The following is a 21,128-nucleotide window of genomic DNA, read 5'->3' on the forward strand; positions in this document are numbered from 1 at the left end:
GATGGGGGCAACAACAAAGCAGATTTCAGCCACCTAAAATAAATCAATATCGTTTTAGGTGTATGCTAGATTTCCACCCATATATGTTTGCCATCAGGCAGCCCTTTTCTTTATACCTTGCATGTTCTCAACACCAAACAACACTGCAACTTTGACACAACTGTGTGTTAGCCTTGAAGTTTGCAGTGTGAAATACTGTGCCATTGTATAACATAAAAGTAAATGTATTTAAAATGGCTCAAATATTTGATATATATTGGGATAAAAAGGTGGTCAGTTGCTAGGGGATTAAAAGGGATCAACACAATCATGGTGTGGCCTGGGAATCAAGACTCAGGGTAGAGTCCCCCGTGCCTTTCCTATAGCTGAGAAGATGACTGGGATGGATTTCTTAGGTCTACCTCAGGTCTTTGATGGTGAAGAAAAACCAGAGCACAAGTTGTAACCCACTCAAGCAAGGGATAAACATGTGAACTCCATGTTCGTAACATTACATTTTAAAATTAACTAGTTCATAGTTCATAATTCAAAATTTTGAACTAAGTTCACAGTTCCGAAAATGAATGAGTTTATAGTTCTTTTTTTTTCAGCATGTTGCTGCAAGCTATTATTTTTCAAAATGATTGCCACAGCCCATATAGAACCACAGACAGCAATTATTCAGTTTTAACACTGAAGCTGCAGCTCTCTGACAATATACTGCAAAACCAGGTTGTCCAGCTGCAGCTGGGAGATGAAGACAGCGGAGCCGCTACTGTACACTGTTAATGTGATTTGGGTGGTAGAGGATCTGTTTTGGCTTGCCGTTGCTGTGGCTTTTGATTTTCTATTCAGTTGCACATACCTTGACAGGCTCGCTGGGTGCTTTAGCTCACTGTGCTATTTCAGGTTTCCTGTTGATGTTTATGATGTATGGATTCTTGAAACTCGACGGGCAAAGTTTACATAAAAAGGTCAGATTTTTCCCTCCTTGAACATCACTGACCTTTTCATAAAATTGTTTCAAGTAATCATATGAAGATGAGGTAGTGTTGTTGCCTTCATTTGTTTTTGCCTGCATGCTTCACATGTTGATGACGCATGCGGCGGTGCGACTCTGTGGTGGCCGGTGTTTCCAAATTGGGTGTTTTTTCCGCTACATTGTGTTAGTGCCTGTTAGACGGGTTTTCACCTGGAGGGCTTGATGGAAATCCGGCACTCTCTTGAACGAAGTTAAACTGTGAGAGAACGGCGTTCGCACACACCAGAATGAATGCGCTCACAATAACGTTCATCAGGCAGAATACAGTACGTTCAGTTCACGTTCGCCCAAAATATGAGTTCATGATCGATCGTTCACTGAACACATTCAGGCACAACACTGGTTATACTAACTTATTTGAAAACACCCCAAGGTACCAGGCAAAGTCTTAAGTTTGCGGCAGCTGTGGAATGCAATAATGAATCGATGATATCGGTGCTTGATGTAATCATGCAACATCCTCTTGAATATATATTCTCATACATGTAATGGGTTATCCCTCAAATTATGAATATATGTGTTACGCTCAGCAGGTGGAGGTAGTAGGACCCCAGAAACAGGGAATTGGTTTAGAATGTGTTTTCTTCGAACCACTGAGAAGCTGGCAGTTGAAGAGGGCTGAAGAGTAGACTGGAAGCTCTGGCAGGAAGATGAGTCTTTCACGATGGCACAGGTTAGAGCAGGGATGCCCGCACTTTTTTTAGCTTGGGAGCTACTTTTAAAATGACCAGGTCAAAATGATCTACGTACATGAAAAATACTAAACATCTATTTATTTATACATATACTGAGTATACTTTATATAACATAATACATGACTGATATTGAGAGAGTAAACATCCATCAATGATGCACAGTTTACACACCGGGAGCTGCTGGTTTTCTCCATACAGTTTTTGAACGACTGAAAAATGTCCTCTCCCCCGCAGGCGTTCTTTCATGGGCAGTAATGTTAATAGCTCCTCTTTTGCAGTAAAATCACATATGCACTTTGAAAAAGACATCATGAAAAAAAAAGTCCTCCTCCCATTCTGCATGGCAGTGGTATGTTTTGGGTTTTATTGCTTTGTCCAGCTGCCCTACTCATTTTTCACATCCTTTCTTTTGTTGATATCAACTGAAGCCGCAAACCAGGTCACTTAGCTCGCTAGAGTTTTGCAGTAGCTAACACGTTTGCATATGGTGACACATGCCACCTGACACGTACAAGTGGAGATCTCAGGAACAAAAAAAAAAAAGAAAAAAAAGAACACTAGTAGCTCTAGAAGTCACAAAATTAGCACTAGGAGTCCATGTAACTTGTCTGGTTGATGAAATAATCTGGCAGCATTGCGTAGAGGAGACCAGGGCTTCTAGCCTGGCACTGGCTGCCTCAGTTCACTGCAGGTATGCTTGATAAGCTTCAGCTCAGGCCACCAGAAAGCCCACAGCACCTCTGAAACACACAAAAAAGCAAAAAAAACAGTCAACATGTGACAATATGTCTAATAAACGAATGTGACAAAGATCCACTAACCAAGTTGCTTGCTCACATTCATCACTACTTGGTTTGTGTTTGCAGTTCAGACGCCAGTAACTGCAGGCCATTGCAAAAGATAACCTTGAAAGGACATGTCGACCAGACGCAAAATCAAATAAATTTCATTCACACAAAATAAATAACTAAATCACTCCTGCTGATTTCCTGTTTGCCATGTAGCTCACTGCTGGATGTTAGTTGTTTGCTGTCTGTCTGTCCTGTCAGACAGGTCAATACTCTTTTCATACTCTGTGCCAGTGACCTAACCCAACAGAGTTTCTGGTCCTTTTGCTGCCACAAAATGGATTTACTTTTCAAGAACAATGTTTTAGTAGTGGTTGAAGATGAAGGCCTGACATGCATCAGTATGAGGTGGGTGTACCTAAAGCTGGCTAGTTACAAGAGGTTATGAGGAAACCAACAATTAGGAGCTAAAGATTCCCCTACATGTGCCTCGGAGTGTCTAAGAAAGACCATGGTAGTTATATGTGAAAACAAAAGGCAGCTGAACACGGATATCAAAATAATACCTACAAGGTAAACACTTTGTTCCACAAGCTCCATGCTGGTTTCATTGGTAGGGCAAGCTTGGTTAGTGGAAATGATTAATTACTGATAGTTACTATAAAAGACAATAATATAATGTCTGCGACTGGATGCTCCAGATGTTTTATCAGTCTGTTGCTGAGAGCACCATCTCCTTGGCTGTGGTGTCCTGGGGTGAGGGCATCAAAGCGAAGGATGCCAACAGACGGAACAAACTCATTAAGAAGGCAGAGTCTGTTGTTGACTCTGTGCTTGTCACCCTGGAGGAGGTTGTGGTGGACAGGATGCTGGGAACACTGCTGGCAATTGTGGACAATGTCTCTCACCCCGTCAACAAAACTCTGGACGAGCTTGAGAGCAGCTTCAGCAACATGTCCCATATTATACTGTTTTTCATCAATTTCACACAGCTGTCAGAGGTCCAACAACACTGTATTCCATATGCGTTGCCCAAAACCCATCCATGGTCCTGAATTTCAGCTGTCTAAAAGTCGCTCTACTGAGCTCTACTGAGAGCAGGCTGTTTCTGTGCCTGCACCTTTAAATGTTAATGAGCTCTGTCTGTCAACCCCTACTTGGGGAGCCCTGCCTGCTAGTCACTCTCGGGAAGATGATGCCTCTTATGCTAGCGGTGGCATGCGCTAATGTAATAGTGGATGTCTATATATTTATCGCTATGGCTTGCCGAGATGCTTTCGCTCAACCATACCAGTTTGACCCAGAATCGGACCCAGAAGGAGAGGCTCCTGAAGAAGAACAGACTCTGTGGCTGCAGCAGGTAGTTTCAGAATGGTTAGTGAATAATGTTAGTTTGTTCTATGTTTTGTTACAGTTACTACCACAAAGCTAATGGCTAACACCTAGCGAAAGCTGTGTTTGTCTCCAACACAGTCTCCAAACTCTTTGACACTATTCACATTGTCTCTGTTTCCAGTCTGCACGTTTCCAGACTTTTTACTGTGACAACCAAGCTCCATCGTAATATCATTATCATTAAACTCACTTCAAATGCCATTGCATAGCGGACCGAAGAGGAGCTAACTAGTTAGCCAATTTCCAGCTGACTTCATAATGACTCCTTTCGTTACGTAACGCCAGGAGCTGAATCTGAACAGCCTGTAGGAGCGCTGTGTTACCAGTGGGTGGGCTGCAGAGACCATGCAGGAATTGTTTGCTTTCCTCATTCTGGGAGTTGGCAGGCTCAGGGAGGACCAGTTTATATATGTAGAGACCAGAGAAAACATGTTTTTTCATAATATGGGACCTTTACAGAACAGTACAGGAAAATGCTCACTCCACAACACACACATAATGCTCTTTAAATTATTATTACTGTAAATACAACTGCACCTTATCCTCTTGCACCTTATGTTCCACATATCTGTTCTCTTCTACTTAAGTATTTTATTTTATTTTATAGCTACTTACGCATTTTATTGTAGACAGTATTTCATTGTTTCTATATTTGCCCTCATATTTGATTGTATTTTTACTTGAATGTACCTGCTGCTATGATAACCTGAGCTGCACACAACTCAAAACAGTACCAACGTGCCAAGCTAACATAACCTGAACCAGATAAATAACACACAGCTGTAACATGCTACCAGCTTTTATTGAAATGGGCTGATGTGGCTTATGATGAAAAACTGGACATTTGATAATTGTGTTGACACAGCCAAACATCAAGCAATTGCAATAACACAGGAGAAATATAAGTGAGCAAACCAAATAATATGACCTGGTGTACCACAGCAACAAGTTGAGACTAAGATGTACTCTTGTTTCTTGCCTCTTGCTTGTTCACGGTCTCTTATTCCTCTTCTCCTGTTTACTTCCATTCTGGACCCAGACCTGAGATCCTCGTCCAGGAGGTCGATAGAAGTCGCGCTAGCACTGTGTACACTACTGCTTGTAGCTACAGTACACGGCAATTACAGGTTGCATTCAGTGCTGAGTAAATGACAGAGTTGAGGCACAGCAGATCAGAGGGAAAACCGGAGGACAGGATGTCCGTAAAATATCATCCTGTTTCACTAAAATGACTGATAGTTGTTGTTGATAGTTGACGCAGCATTAAGTGCTGTGCACTGTTATTCTATCACTCACTAAAGTTACAGCATCAGAAACACATGCATGGAGGGCGGAGTGATTGAGACAGTCCCTCCATTCACCCTACTCTACTGCAAGTCATACAAGTTGCTTTAGCCTAGAATATCTGCATTCTCCCTAAGAAGCTAAGAGCAAAGAAGCTCTGTGCAAGATAAAGAGTGTGTTTGGCCAAGATGGTTCTCTGTGTTGGTACAACAGGGTTGAGGACAACATGCGGCTATTGGGAGCAACTATGTCTCAAGTCAATTCAGCTGTGTCCTATTAGTTGCATGACTCTCGCAGTGTGATGGAGGCCCTTGCTTCAAGTGGATGACTTCATCTGTTTCAGAAAGAGTCTCCACAGCGGTCACCACTCACTTGAAGGCTGCTTTTCAGTGTGCATGTGAAGAACACAACAGCTTCAGCCACATTGGAATGTAGGATGAGTATGCCTCTACACAGCCTATTGCACTGGACCACACTAAAGCCAAGGAGTGAGGCTCTAATAACAGGAGCTGATAGTGACTTGTTAAAGTTGGAAAATGGGACTAATATTGTGGGTGGCAAGGCAGCGAGATAATGTCTGACCCATCCATCCTGGCATCCTGTTCAAAGTATACCACTGTTCAGACTCTGCACTGTGTAAACAAACTTATCAGAAAAACTAAATTTGGATAGGTGACCCAGAGGTTTCAGCACTCGGGGAAAAGACAGCTCCCTGAAATCGATTCAGTGTTCAGTGATTGCTCAAAGGGAGGCCTTCTGCAGTTAAGGCAGAGACTTGGTTATTCTGATGAGAAAGAATGGAAGATTTTCACCTGTCTGCCGGCAGTGAAATAAGCTTGTGATAACATTTCAAGAACTCTTTTGCCTACAACAGGATATAGTATAAAACGTGTGAATATGGCTCCAGGCAGAGCTTCAGGCTCATCCGATTTGACGCATTGTTGTTGGTTTGGCAACGAGACAGGATGACAAACGGTGGGGAAGACCTTTTGATGGCACAAAGCTGAGAATGCCCATTATCCTTTTCTGTGTTATTAGAGGTCTGCCAAGAGAAGGTAGGTCCTCCACCCCTACAATTTTCTTTGCCATCACCACCAAAGCAGAGTGTTTTTAAGGCAGTCAGAACAGATGTACTGAACATCCTCTTGTCGCGTTGATAGACATGTTGCAGCTGTCGCTGAAGCACTGGGTAAGTCTGCACTGTGGCGCTGGAGGAACGTGTCTGGAAAGTCTCTGAGAAGATGTTTCGGTGAGAGAGATATAGGCCATGGAGAGGCTCGCTCATTGTTCAGACTCTGCACATATATTCTACACAGTGAAGTTCAAACATTCAACTGTAGGATAAAGAAGACAAGCATATTTTTGACTGGAGGGGGGACTTTAAATCCACAGTGTTTACCGTGCAAAGAACTACCAGGGAGATCTACGGGTACAATGTAATTCCCAACAGCCTTGAGGAAGTTGGCAGAGGATTCAGGGGTGTGGCACAACATAAAGAAATAATTATTTACAAGCGGGTGTAAATGTTTCAACCAAACGCATGCCAAAGTACATACCATTATGGAACATACTGTACATTTAGGGGTGAAGCACAGTGCATGGCAGCCCTTTTCAAAAGACTGGAGGTGACTGTGCTCCAAGGATCCTTCAAGTGTGCTTTCCTCCTCCTATCTCTGCCTCAGCCATGGATACGTAACTTATTTCAATATGGACAGACAAGCGTGTTAAGTAAAGAAAATGTTTATTACAGCGGATGATGCAATGAGTCTTGTCAGACAGTCTTTGATGCTTAGACTCTACAGGGAGCTTTGGCAGAGATGGCACTTTGCCACATTCTGTCACCCTGCACCCCCTCTGAGTCCACCAGTGACAGGGAGATTATGTGATCAAGGGGTGTCTGCCCTGGGCGGCAGCAAGAAAAATCATTCCATGTAGTCCAGATACCGGTGGTGGTGGCGGTAGCAGATGACTCTATTGAAACTGGAAGTCTGATGAGAAGGTGAAGCTCTTGAATCTGGGATGCCTGGCTGGTAATGGGGAGGTGAAGGGGCTGGCAAAACGGCAGCATGAATGAACTAAAGGCCGGGTTTAAAAAAAGACAGCAGCAAGATGATATGCTAACAGTAACGGTGTGTCACTGCGCCATTGGATAGATCTGACCGGCTGATGTGAACAGCTGAAATCAATTGACAGCCCCAGATAATGAGGCAGCAAATTAGTACATCGTGAGTGCCAGATAGAGGAGTGAATGACATAATGGTATGAGTAATGAACTCAAGGCTGAAGCGTGCAATAGAGTAATAGAGAACTTGAGTGCCTCTGCCCCAGGCCTTCATGCATGAACAGAAAATGAGGCTAATTTGTACCCATTTTTTTGTGAATGAGCCAATACAAAAGGAATCACTGTCCACTTGCCATTTGTGTGGAACCATTAAACAGCAGTTAGTCACATGTGACCAAGTTCCCTGTGTTCAAGAGCATTCAAGAATACAATCATTACCCTACTTTTTTTCTTTTGGTTAGGCTGCCTCTTTTTTTGCATGCTGGATTGAGATCCTTTTGCAAGCCCAACTCTGTAAGGATGCCACTAGGAGACGAGGATTTTAAGTTTCAGGAAGTCAAGTGTGACAGTAGAACGGCAACAAACAATTTCCTCCCCATTCACAACTGGTTTGGTAAATGTAGACATCAAGTTCCTCAGGTCAGAGGAATTTACAATCACAATTTGATTGGCTGCTCAGTTTGTTGATCATTCCCTGATTGTGACATTACTGTGTTTACACAGATTTATGTGCTACCAATAGTCAGGACAGCCATGAACCTAAAACCTACTTGGTTGTAACATACTCTAGCCGCTACTGCCATCTACTGGACAACACAATATCACACCAGAGCTAGTTCAGGTGGAAGCAGGTGGGTTTTCTACAGTTTTAAGTGAAATGGTGAGGTGTTTTAAATAATAATCATTGTTGAATAATCAACAATCATAACGTAATATTAATGATAAGTAATACAATTTTAAACTTGGACATAGTCACTAAAACATTCAAGAGTGCAACATATGCAGTCAAACATAATGTGGTCTGTCAGTGTCCAGAAAGAGTGATTATAGTGATTAGGTTGAGTATACAGTGTGTGTTTAAGTATGTCTGGTTATTTGTTTGAGTGGCAGTACCATGTGTTAGTGCTTATTTGTATATACACTCACCGGCCACTTTATTAGGCACACCTTGCTAGTACCGGGTTGTTGACGCCAAATTCTGACCCTACCATCCAAATGTCGCAGCAGAAATCGAGACTCAGCAGACCAGGCAACGTTTTTCCAATCTTCTATTGTCCAATTTCGGTGAGCCTGTGTGAATTGTAGCCTCAGTTTCCTGTTCTTAGCTGACAGGATTGGCACCCGGTGTGGTCTTCTGGTGCTGTAGCCAATCTGCCTCAAGGTTTGACGTGTTGTGCGTTCAGAGATGCTCTTCTGCATACCTTGGTTGTAACGAGTGGTTATTTGAGTTACTGTTGCCTTTCTATCAGCTCGAACCAGTCTGGCCATTCTCCTCTGACCTCTGGCATCAACAAGGCATTTTTGCCCACAGAACTGCCGCTCACTGGATATTTTCTCTTTTTCGGACCATTCTCTGTAAACCCTAGAAATGGTTGTGCGTGAAAATCCCAGGAGATCAGCAGTTCCTGAAATACTCAGACCAGCCCGTCTGGCACCAACAACCATGCCACGTTCAAAGTCACTTAAATCACCTTTCTTCCCCATTCTGATGCTCGGTTTGAACTGCAGCAGATCGTCTTGACCATGTCTACATGCCAAAATGCATTGAGTTGCTGCCATGTGATTGGCTGATTAGGAATTTGCGTTTAACGAGCAGTTGGACAGGTGTGCCTAATAAAGTGGCTGGTGAGTGTACATACAATTCCCATTTGAGAGGGTGTAGCTCCCCCAAACAGTATAACATGACAAATGTAAGGGGTCATGAGACAATAATAAAGACAGTAAACCCAGGCTGTTTCTTTTGCTTTCTTTTCTTTTCTTTTCTCTTACCTTTAATATTTGTACATTCTGCAAATATGAATGAGTTTGAACCCTTTGAACAGGTTTTCAACTAAAACAATGTGGAAAGTTTACAGGGCAAATGTTTCTTTAGTGGAACTGTTTGAATCTTTGTATTTTAATAAGTCAGTCCTTTTATTTAAAAGTAGAAAGGAGTAAATACAACAGTGTTAACCTCAGTAACAACAATTTAGTTGTGTGGATGCTACAGATAATCTCCGGTCCATTTATAGCTGATTTGGCAAACGTAGTTTTAACAAATATATTGGTTATGCTTCTTCTTGTCATTATTTCAAGAACATTCAAATGAACACCATCATTCTCGATATTCATCCATTTTGGATTTTGTTTTTCTGTGATGCACCTACCTTGTCCTTTTATTCACTGTAGGCGACTCAGCTATAATGTCCCTTAAGTGTTGGCTGAACTGGTTGTTGTGATTTGTCATGTGATGTCTTGGTAGCATATTCTAGGAGAGAAGGTCATTGGTGTTAGTGAGTGTGCATGTGTTGGCTGAGTCTAAAGGTCAGATACATGTACATGTGCCAAATGCTTCTGAGTGTTTGTATATGAGTGTCACTTCCAGAAGAGGTCAGGTGATGTTTTCCCTCAGACAAAAACATGGAGAGGTGCTTGTGATGAACAGATGAACAGACAAACAGCAGCAGGTGTTGTCCCAGCAGAAGAAAGACGCCTCAGAAAGGCCCTTTGTAACAAACAGACATCGCTGCTGTGAGGTTTTCCTTACAAAGGCTATAACTTTCATGAGCCCTTGATACAGGTTTGCATGTTAACCCCAGCTGTAGTTATTAGACTGTGAAATAAAAAGTTATCATGCTTGGAGTGAAAAGATTTGCAGCACTGTAGAGCTGTCAACACACATTCAGCTTTGAATATGGAGTGATAATTACATGCTCATGTTTTTATTGTTTAATTTGCTTATGCATTTTAATCATGTTTCATGTATGCATCAATAGTTTATTCAGTCCTTGCTTATGTGTATTGTATTTGAAGGCGGTGTTAAAAGCTACAACAAGGAACTTTCATTTGTTGTTGATTCTGGCTGCAGACAAAAAGTTATATTTGCTACATTAACAGTGAAAGTTATTGACACATGGCATGTATATAGTTCCTAATATTCTGAGTCTATCTAGCAGGTACAAAAAATCCTTTTTGTAAATACTGTAAGTCGATCTTCCAATGATGGCCTTGTGTCCTTATTCAGGTCATATAGAGGCATCAGTATTAAATAGAGACTGAATAGTAAACCTTAATGTGTCCTCATCTACAGCTTTACAGTTAGGAACTACAGCACGTTTTCTTTCATTCTCAGGTCAGTGCTGAGTTACATTGCTTTCCATTTTAACCGTGGGTTTTACAGTCCCACGGGGATCCACTGTGTGGACACTGCATCAAACAGAATCAGATCTGGTTGCACAGGTTGAACCAATGTGATCAGACTCCTTATCCTGCAAGATATGTCCAGCTTTCCATTGGCACTCCTCCTAAAGCTCTTCTTTCCACACATATATAGTAGATGGAAGATCAGGCGGTTAAGCATTTCAAAAATGTGGGTTAACTGTAGCAATCTATCCTACATTCAAGACACCCCAGCTGTGTCTTTGCAAGCCTGGAAAATAAAGTCCTGGCTGGACTGAATATTGAGCCTGAGCCACTTCATGACACCCTTAAGACTTTTATTCCTCATCTGTTGAGGATAACATGTTTTCTAGTAAGAAATCATCACATAGCCCTGGATGCAGTTTGGGGATCTAACATGTGGAGCAGCACAAAGACAGAGTCATTTGAGTCACTGACTGATTGGATGGTACAATGCAAACTGATTTAGCACCCCCTGCTGGACATAACGTCTCTCTAGGAAAGTGACTCTTGCTTGTTTTTCCATTGGTTACTGCAAACATGTGACCAGTTTCTTTCAGGCTATCTTATCTTGAAAACATGTAGATGCTGTATGGAGCACAGGCCTTAGAACGGCCTTGCTTATTCATGTGCTTATCATCTAACAGTGTATATACAGTACCTATAGTAATTTCTAATAATTCACAGAGTGGCAGTCAATGTCAGTGTCTGAGTCCTCACTGGAAACTCACCAATGCATAACACTGAACTTTCTGTCTGTGTGATCAAACTGGGGAAGGTGGATTCTCCCATCGTCACATGGGTTGATGAATATCTGACGGGCAGACAGCAGTTTGTGAGATTACAAAAGTGTGTGTCTGACCAACAGAAGTCGACGTGGCAGATACATACAAATACCTGGGTGTGGTGTTGGACAATAAACTAGCTTGGACCACAAACACGGAGGCAGTCTACAAGAAGGGCCTGAGCCGGTTTTTCCTTCCTGAGGAGGCTCAGGTCCTACAGTGTCTGCAACAGGATGCTCCAGATGAGTCAGATCATTCAGATCAGTCTGTTGTTGCGAGCACCATCTTATTGGCTGTGGTGTCCTGGGGTGCGGGCATCAAAGTGAAGAACGGAAACAGGCTAAATAAACTCATTTAAAAGGCAGGGTCTGTTATTGGCTCTGAGTTTGTCTGAATTTTATCAATGTAATTAAAACTGCACCTAATCTCTCTTTATCTTGCACCTTATAAATCCACTAAGTTCCATTTTGCTCAGTATTTAATATTATTCTTGGAACTGCTGAGCATCATACTGTATATAGTGTTTGCATATTGTGTATTGTACTGTTTTTAATATCAATATTTGCCCTTACCCCTGCCCTACCTCATCTATCTATCTATCTATCTATCTATCTATCTATCTATCTATCTATCTATCTATCTATCTATCTATCTATCTATCTATCTATCCATCCATCCATCCATCCATCCACCCACCCACCTACCTACCCACCTACCCATCACGTGACAATGCAGAAGACGGTCTAAAAGAGTGTGTGTTCATGATATTGAAGGAACATCTCACCCAGTGCAACACTGTGGCTCATTGATGTGTTTTAATAGGTTTCAGACAAGAATGGAGCTCTATGGCACAGAAAAAGAAGATATATCAGGCTTTGATAAGCACACATGGTACATACATGTCGAGAATCAGCCTATTATAGTCAGGAAACTGACCATATAGTGGCTGTAGTAATAACCATGGTAACAAAGAAAAAGGCAAGAGAAGTAAAAGGCAGTAAAAGGACGATAAAGGCTATATGGGTTGTGTGTGTGTGTGTGTGTGTGTGTGTGTGTGTGTGTGTGTGTGTGTGTGTGTGTGTGTGTGTGTGTGTGTGTGTGTGTGTTTGGGGGGGGTGTTTGTGTACTAAGTGGAATGAAAAGTCAACAGTGAGTTATTCTAAATCACTTGCATACCTAACTCAAATACTTTCATCACATACAATATATAACACAAATTAAACAATTCTCCAAGCCATTTTAACCTATACCCAAATATTTTTCTAAACTTAACCAAGTAGTGTTCTTGGCTTAATCTTACCAAACTGCAACTGGATGACACACATGTCCAGTGCTTCTGTCTCTGGTGCGCTGCAAAAGTCGTGTTCTGCTGGGAACATTGATACACTGTATGTCATTTTGGGAATTACTGGCAATGGAACTGAACCCCAAACTTCTCCTGGTGTGCTGGTCGGCACCTTGCATGGCAGCCACCGCCATCAGTGTATGAAAGACTCTTTGGACAAAAGACTCTGATGAATGTAATAACAGAGCTTTGGAGCTGTATTAAGGCATATAGTTTTGTGACTTGTATTGAGTGAGCAGCACCCCTGTAATCAAGTCTTTATGCAATACAACAGTACATTTAAGGCCAATCGTTGTTGAGATGAATTTGAGATGAACTTTTTTGGGTTGTTTCTTAAAACCTCTACTGTTCCTTTAGAATAGTGACAGCGTAATACTACTCTATGTTAACAGTCACTCTGCCTGCTGTGATTTTCAGTGGGTGTTTTGAACATGTTGTAGAGAAGTAGGGTCTCAGAGTGCTGCCCCACTGCTTTTTAAAACGATAGATCAGGGTGTTGTCATTACCGTCAGAGAAAGTCAGACACCCCCTCTCCCAGTCCAGCTGAATTCTGACTCTGGTTGGTTTTCGTCTCAGTCTGAGGGGGCCGATGTGACCAGGGGAGGCCCAAAACTCCCCAGAAGAGAGGGACACAGTCCACAGACCACCACCAGGGTCTACGTCTGAGTCAAAGGCAGGACTGAGGTTTAGATCAGAATTGGACCAGTCCTTTCGGTGGACTGACTCACTCGCCACACCAAGAGACCAGTGACTGTTATCTCCCACCTCCACCTCCCAGGCGTGCCTCCCAGAGCTGAAGTCTTCTGAACCCAAGATGCTCGGTGGACTCACAAACCTCTCTGGGTTGTCAGGAAGAGGCTGCTCCTCACACACAAACACACTGGACAGGTCAGGAGACACACCTAAACACACCGAGCCTGTGTTCGGGTCCATGGTCACCGGAACTGAGGAACATAAGTGAGTGACAATGAAACAAACACAGGAATCAATTCCAAAAATCCACACAAATTGAACATGCACGTGTATATGGCCCAATCCCATTACTCCCCTAGCTCCTACCACTTAGCTATTCCCTTCCATTTTGGCTGTTTATGCCACAGAATAGGGCATCCCGATTCTTGTTGGGATAGAGGGGTAGGTCGAAGTGTTGACACTTCCAATGGAGGCCTTTCAGAGGCACACTTAAAGATGAGGGTTATCAGAAGCCTGTTGTTTCAATATATTATGGTCCCTTTCCTCACAAGCTTAAAACAATAGCTTCTAGTTTGCTAGTTGGGCAGGCGATCACATGCCCCTTTGATGACATATGATGCCTGCATTTTAACTTAAATACAGCAATAAAGTTGCCGCAGTTGGTACTGCACCTCTCATATCATGCAGACTGGCCTGGGTAGTAGCGCGGGTTGTTAATGTTAGCTTACAAAGAATGAAAGCATTAGCAAGTTGCAAATGAGGGGGTAGTAGTAAGCTACATTAAACTAGTGCTTGCAGTAGCTGGCTGGTTGTTTAGTAGACGTATATTTGCATAATGATTTAGGCAGTTAAATTACTTTTTTGCCATTTTATGCATATTTTACTCCTGAATAGTTTTGAACCAACTTTTTGCAGTATCCTCAACTGAATAGCATTTTCTGCTGGCAGGCGACATTTTCAGAATTCTGATTATTTCCCTATAGTTTATAATCTTAAAGTCTTCTAAGTATCTTTAGTTAATCAAATTATATTTCTTGCTGCGGCAGCATCGGTAGGCATGCAGCCTTTTCTGTTGTTGGCAACCAGAAGCATTTAAAGACTGTTAGTAACTAGTACACTGAAAAATAATAAGTGGTAATTAAATTTCCCAGACTTAGCATCAAATTACTTACCATCTTTACCATCATTAGTATCTGTGCTGTAAGTAAATTATATTGGCCACTGACAAAAGATCTGAGCTACACAATCATTTACTATTGTGTTTGGTCACAGGGTGAACCTTTGCTTACAGTACTGGATGATCCTTAGCATCTTGTCCCAGACTTGGTGCTGCACACAGCTCTGGTGATTGGCCACATCAATTAGAGTTCCTGATTCTTCGTCAGGTTCCTTTACTCTGCACTGGGCCCTGAAATAAACAACAGGGACTACAGAAGAAACGCTACAACATCTACACGGTCTGCATTCAATGCATTTTGGAACACTTAGAGGTTTTGTAAGTACGTTACACACAATATAAAGGAAAAACTTTTCTATTCACACCCATTAGTCATGAGTTCAAGTCAAGTATAATATGTAAGACTTTTATTTGTGCACCATTTTTTAAAAACATGTGTTGGTGAAAATGTTGTCTTTGCCACGACAATACACCTACCCAGTGTGGCATATCAAGATGAGAATTTTCAATCGACAGGTGTGTCTACGGCTGTTCATACCACAATGGGCCTCAAGATCTCCTCACAATATCTCTCTGCATTGCAAACTGCCATCAAAAAATGCTGGTGTGTTTGTTGTCTGCTTCTCATGCCTGCCCATACCATAACCCTACTGCCACCACTGGGAGTGCCATGCACGCTGTCAGCCATCTGTCCAGTGCAGTGAGAACAGGGATTAATCTGTGAAGAGACCATTTCTCCAAAGTGCTAGATGCAATTGAGGTGCGGTAAGGTCAAGACCCTGGAGAGGATGACAATGAGCTTCCTGTGGTGCTGAAATTCTTTGGTTTATGTAAGTATTGCAAACAAAGCAACTGGATGTGGCGGTCTTACGCTGTCATGGTTGCACATCATTAGCATTTGTGTGGCTGGTGGCTGTACTGTCAAATGATCAAGTGTTACATTTTGTTTAGTGTAAAGTTATGGAAATGTAGAAATGGAAAATGGCATTATCCAGGTATTATTGTGAAGCTCATATATTAGTATTCCTTTGTTTTGAGAAAAAAAAAAAAAAACATCATCATTTTGAAAATTGGCAGCCTGACATAAGTTTTAAATGTAGTTTATGTTAATATTTTGTCTACATTACATTTCCAACATAATTGTCGAAATAATCTATTGTAGAACACATTCATTAAATGAACTCACCTTTCAGAGGCCTTCTTGTAGCTCTGTGGGGACAGAGGCAGAGACAGGGAAACTGATGAACTATAAATTCACATCTCCACATGAAAAGAGAGCAGAAACAAACTTAAAAAGCTTTTTAATCCAAGCACAAGTGACCTGTGAGCTGGTTAAATGTTTTTTTTCTTGGACACCAGATATGCCTAAATTTAATCCAATACTACCATCAAATCAAACTGTCATATTTCCACATGTTTACCTTGAAAATTGAGTAGACATTAATGGTTACCTAGAGCAGCACATCACTAAAAATACTTTCTCATTATCATGAGATAAGATTACCTTTTATATTTATTAACAGCAGATCATGGCATATTATTGAGAGCTCCAGAACAGCTGCTAAATGAGCCCTGTGGTGAGACTGTCTTTTTTCCCCCAATATTACACTTATTTAGAAGACGAATGACCAAGTGCAATTCATTTGCTGTGAGGTGAAAGTATATATATTTCCCATAAATTGGTGAAAGAATGTCTGTTTAAGACTGTTGCTAGGTTTAACATTGCCGAATTGTCGGAACTGAATTTTAGTGGCATAAAGTCCTGGTCCCCGGTGTACAAAACTGTACGACGGGATAAGTGTGAACAATATCTCGCAGTTAGAAGCACCCTGCTGCCTGGGGATAGGAATAACCTTTAAGAAGACAAAGTCATCCAAGCCCATGGCCTCCTCTGTCTCTCTGATACTGCTGGTCAGCACTTGTATGTCATTGTTGATCCTGTCAATCTTTTCTTTCATCCTCTGACTCTTCTCCTCCTCTTCTTGTTTCAGCTCTGACATCAGAGCAGCCTCCTCATCACGGAGGTACTGTTGCATCTTCTCAAACTCCTCCCTCAGGACCTGGGCTGTTTGAACTGACTGGCTCTGACAATTAGGTAATGAAACATCTTGTTAGAAGATTACCTTCATATTAAATCTGACGTTTCAAAGCAATATTGTTATTTATCAAGTATGGTACAATGGCGAACAATATACTGTAAAACTGGTAAAACTGGTAAAACAGTTTCCATACAGCTTTTATCATATTTACAGTGCATAGCAGCATGGTTTGAAAAGTGTTGTCTCACACTCAGTGTTAATAAAACTGTGTCAATTTGTTTTTCTCCCAGGCCTCAGTCATCGATAGCTGCTAATGAATTAAACCTTAAAAATTAATGGAAAACATATTCAACACTTTTCTTTGAGAGGAAATGTGAGAGGCATGCTGACATGATAACCAAGGTTATACAAGCAAATGTACATACAGTTAGCATTATCAGAGACTGACAGCAAATACTTTCATTCTCTCTTTGATCTCCTTGCAATTAAGTTATTGTGTTACCTTTTAGTCACAAGCATCTTATACAACAACTAAGTCTCTGACGATGATATACAATCGAGCAATTCCACTAAGATCATATAATTGACATGTTCTCGTGAAAAGAATTATTTGAAGTTTTGATGTCACTCCTAACTGTTCATGTCCAAAGCACATGGCTCAGCAACTCCAGCATATGTCAATAAAAGGCTCCCTAACACTGGTTTGTACATAAATGATAGAGTCTTGAATCCTTTTTCCATCAGTACCTTGATGTGAGCTGAAGTATCCTCGTACGTTTGTCTGATGGAGGTTAAACTCTCTATCTGCTCCTGGAGACTTCTGATGCCTGATCGCAGCTCTCTCTGCAGACAGAATTATCTGATGAGGTACCTGATGACACACTGTACATTACCATGTACACCACACACAGCACACAGTCACCTCCAAAACTGTTGAGCATTCCCTTTGCTGTATACTGAACACATTTGGGTTTGACAACAAAAGATGAACATGAGAATTTAAAAGATAGCACCCTTCGTTTGAACCCACCCATTTTTTAAGTGAGCAAAATCATTGGAACACGTAACTGACTGGTGCTTTTTGCTGCCCAGTTGTGTTTATTCAAACAATTAATAGCACTGAATGTCTATTCTCAGATTCAGCCTTGGGGTTTCAATTTGTTGTAAAGAAAAAAAAACCCCTTAAACAATTATCAGTGACATCACCAACAACGTCCAGAGGGCAGAAGGTGCAAACTAGTCATTAACAATAAGAATAGGAAGGCCAGATTGGAATTTGCCAAAAAGTACAGAGACGAGGCTCATAAGTTCTGGGACAAAATTGTATGGATTAATGAGACAAAGATAAACCTTTACCAAAGTGATTGAAAAGCTTATGTGTTGAGAAAGAAAGGATCTGCTCATGTGAGCTTGGGCTTGCATGGCTTCCTCTGGAATGGGCTCACTGGCTAATTGATCTTCACTGATGATGATCATGATCAACACGTGATGGCAGCAGCAAAATAAACTCAGAAGTCTACAGAAACATTTTGTCTGCCAATTTAAAGAGAGGGGGAACAAACTGATCTGGAGAGCCTTCATCATGCAGCAAGACACACTACCAAAACAACCAAGGAGTTCATCGGGGGTAAGCGGAAAGTTTTGGACTGGCCGAGTCAATCTCCAGACTTAAACCCTGCTGAGCATGCATTTTAGCAGCTAAAGAAGAGACTGAAGGGATAACCCTTTAATATTATTCCCTCTAATCTACTTTAAGCTTCAACCTGTTCCTGTACTTTTGTTCACCTAAAAATCTGGTGTTCTGTTACAAATTATGCTATCTTCTGAGCTTTGTAATAGATCTAGATGTAAATACCTGGCAGTCAAAGCTGAAAAGCTTATCACTTGTCTTATATTCATATTTTGATATCAAACCCAAATGTTTTCATTGTACAGCCAAAATAAAGGAATTGGCTTTGTTGTTCCAATAGTTTTGGAGGGGACTCTACCTCTCAAGACAAGTGAAGTGGTGTTCATGTCATAAATAGGTGAAGTGTCCCTTTAATACATGTTGGTGCAGCCCAGCCTAACTATTGAGCGGAGTGCAGTTCGTGTGCTGGATCTGGTGTCTGACCTTACAGTCAAGGACAGCCTCCTGAATGGAGCAGCACTGGTGCTCGTCATGCTCGTCTTGCTGACACTGTTGGCAGAGTGGCTCCCCCTCTTCTAGACAGAACACCGTGAGCATTTCTCCATGCTCCACACACAGCTCGTTTTTCTCCACTCCTCTGTGTCTGCCCACAGCTTTCCCTCCATCCTCTGCCGCCCTGACTCTCTCCTCTACAGCTCCGGGCAGGACCCCAGGTCTTCTGGGCTGGTCGTGGAACAGGGCCTCCAGCAGTGTCTGCAGGACCGAGTCCATCAGCTGCGATCCGTAGCAGATGGTGCAGCCGGCCTGGCCCAGCTCGCTCTGGCTCAGCTCGATACATGTTGGGCACAGTTTGTGGCCACATGGCAGGGTCAGTATGCCCAGCGACTGGCAACCTGGACACTCTGAGTCTTCTTCAGGTTGGGTCGGACGCTGCCGGTCCTCGATAGAATCTACATCTGGGGATTCCTCAACAGTGACAGTGTCTCTGTGTTGATCATCAGGAGAGTTTGTATCTTTGTCTTGTCCCAGTTCCTCTTCCCCTTCATGATCAGCCTGACTGGCCCTCTCAGCCATGACAGCAATGCAGATGACTGGTTAAATTTAGCTCCGCTAACAAGACCTTTGCTGAGCACCAGAGTAGGTTTCTGTCCCTGAGTGTGTGCTGCATCGGGTCAGGCTTGTTCCGCGGTCCACATGCTATCTGAGCTTTGCAACAGGTTGCACAATCATTTGTGCTCTCTGTAACCTCAAGCTCCTCCCTGTCAGCTGCTGCACACACCCTCCCATCTGAGAGGTGAAGTCACCCAAATGTCATGATAAAAATACTTATGAGTTAAAAAACAAGAGGCATCAGTCAAAAGACTCACACAGGAATGGAAGGAACAAAATAACATAAGTTATTTCAAGGGGGCTCTGTGGAAATTCTGTATTATGCTGTCAGCTGTTTATTTATTTCAGTGGATTCCATTTCTACAGTAATGTTGCTACTATTGCTGGCTGTCGGCTTGGGGGGGGGGGGGGAGAAACTGACATGAGAGTGTGCATGAAGTCACATTCTCTGGACTGGAGCAGGAAATTCGACCCAAGTCTTTCACAACGAAACCCACTGTCCAGCAGCATAAATTATATTAGGATATGTTTTGTGTATTTCAAAAATACAGGAATAGTTTGTCAAATGAACAGGCAAAGTTTTAAAAAATTACACATCGTTTCAGCAGTGTGGTTATTTTTTGGTTCTTGTACAATCCCCCGTGGGGCTCACTCGTAGCCTATTACCAGTTGCTGGAAAGCTTTCATGTACTTCAGGCATTAGCAGCAGTGCTTTTGATCATGATTGGTCAGGCAGTTGTGACTTCACATGAGAGCAAGGACGACAACAAAAAATGCAACAATAGTAACCACCACTGTGCTACTGTTGGGCAACCAGTGCTAAATGAAGAATAGTGGACAACAGTCGTTGGACATGTCCAGGCCCTTATTAGTCATAGCGCCTGGATGTCAGAAAACCTTCTGCTCCTAAATTCGGATAAAACTGAGATGTGATTGGCCCCGCTCGACAGACTGTGATCAGGTGACAGTTACTCTTGACGACATTTGGTTCTACCCTCTCTTACCATCAACATCATCAAAGAAATTACCAAGATCGCATTTTACCGCCTGCACAACACGCGCTCCGCTTGACCACTGCTCTCCTCTGTTTTACGTTTTCCTGTATTTTTTTTCAAATGTGATGCATCCTCACTCTGATCTATTCTGTTTTACTGCTAATTATTCTGTGTGTCCTGCCTTCTTCCAGGTCACTATGGTGGAGAGGAGGTCGTGTGGCTCAGGCTCCACCTGGCGATGCCCCGGCCTGCTCAGTCATCATCTCCTGGGTCCACACACAGAAAACAACAAAAATGTTGAAAAATGTTCAACTTTCTCAATTTTAAAGAAAGTGAAAAATGAAAATGATGTTTCCTGGATCCCTCCCTTTATCCAGATCCACAGCAAAAGTCACTGGGATCTAATCAATCAAAAGAAATGTTGATTCAGTCTAATTATCAGGCTATAGTTTATATCTAAATGCAAAGTATTAAGCCGCTAGTTCTTTCTTAATCAGCAATGTAACAATAGAATGTGGTTAATATTTGATTTCTTATCTATGAGTTCACTCTCAGTGTATAAGTTGTTGTTCAAAAATGCCAGAGTCACCAGAGCAGCTTCATCAGTGATGGCTGCATTACTACATCTTGCTCACTAGGTGGCACCATATCACCTTAAAACGGAATATGTAACACAAGAACCGCTCATGACAATAATGGTTAGATTAAGATGTACATTATATCAACAGTGA

General features: G+C 42.0%; 1 protein-coding gene across 1 annotated transcript; it reads right to left on the bottom strand.

Annotated features, from left to right (window-relative positions):
- Positions 1-12,441: 12,441 nt before the first annotated feature.
- Positions 12,442-19,478, bottom strand: LOC119034284 (tripartite motif-containing protein 35). Its single transcript, XM_037125128.1, has 6 exons — positions 18,776-19,478; positions 17,410-17,505; positions 16,477-16,707; positions 15,810-15,832; positions 14,736-14,854; positions 12,442-13,697 (listed from the first exon to the last, which is right to left on the bottom strand). The coding sequence occupies exons 1-6, from the start codon at positions 19,364-19,366 to the stop codon at positions 13,129-13,131; spliced, it is 1,629 nt and encodes a 542-aa protein (XP_036981023.1). The 5' UTR covers positions 19,367-19,478; the 3' UTR covers positions 12,442-13,128.
- Positions 19,479-21,128: the final 1,650 nt, after the last annotated feature.

This window comes from Acanthopagrus latus, chromosome 16 (genome assembly GCF_904848185.1).
Source record: "Acanthopagrus latus isolate v.2019 chromosome 16, fAcaLat1.1, whole genome shotgun sequence".
NCBI classification, from domain to species: Eukaryota; Metazoa; Chordata; class Actinopteri; order Spariformes; family Sparidae; genus Acanthopagrus; species Acanthopagrus latus.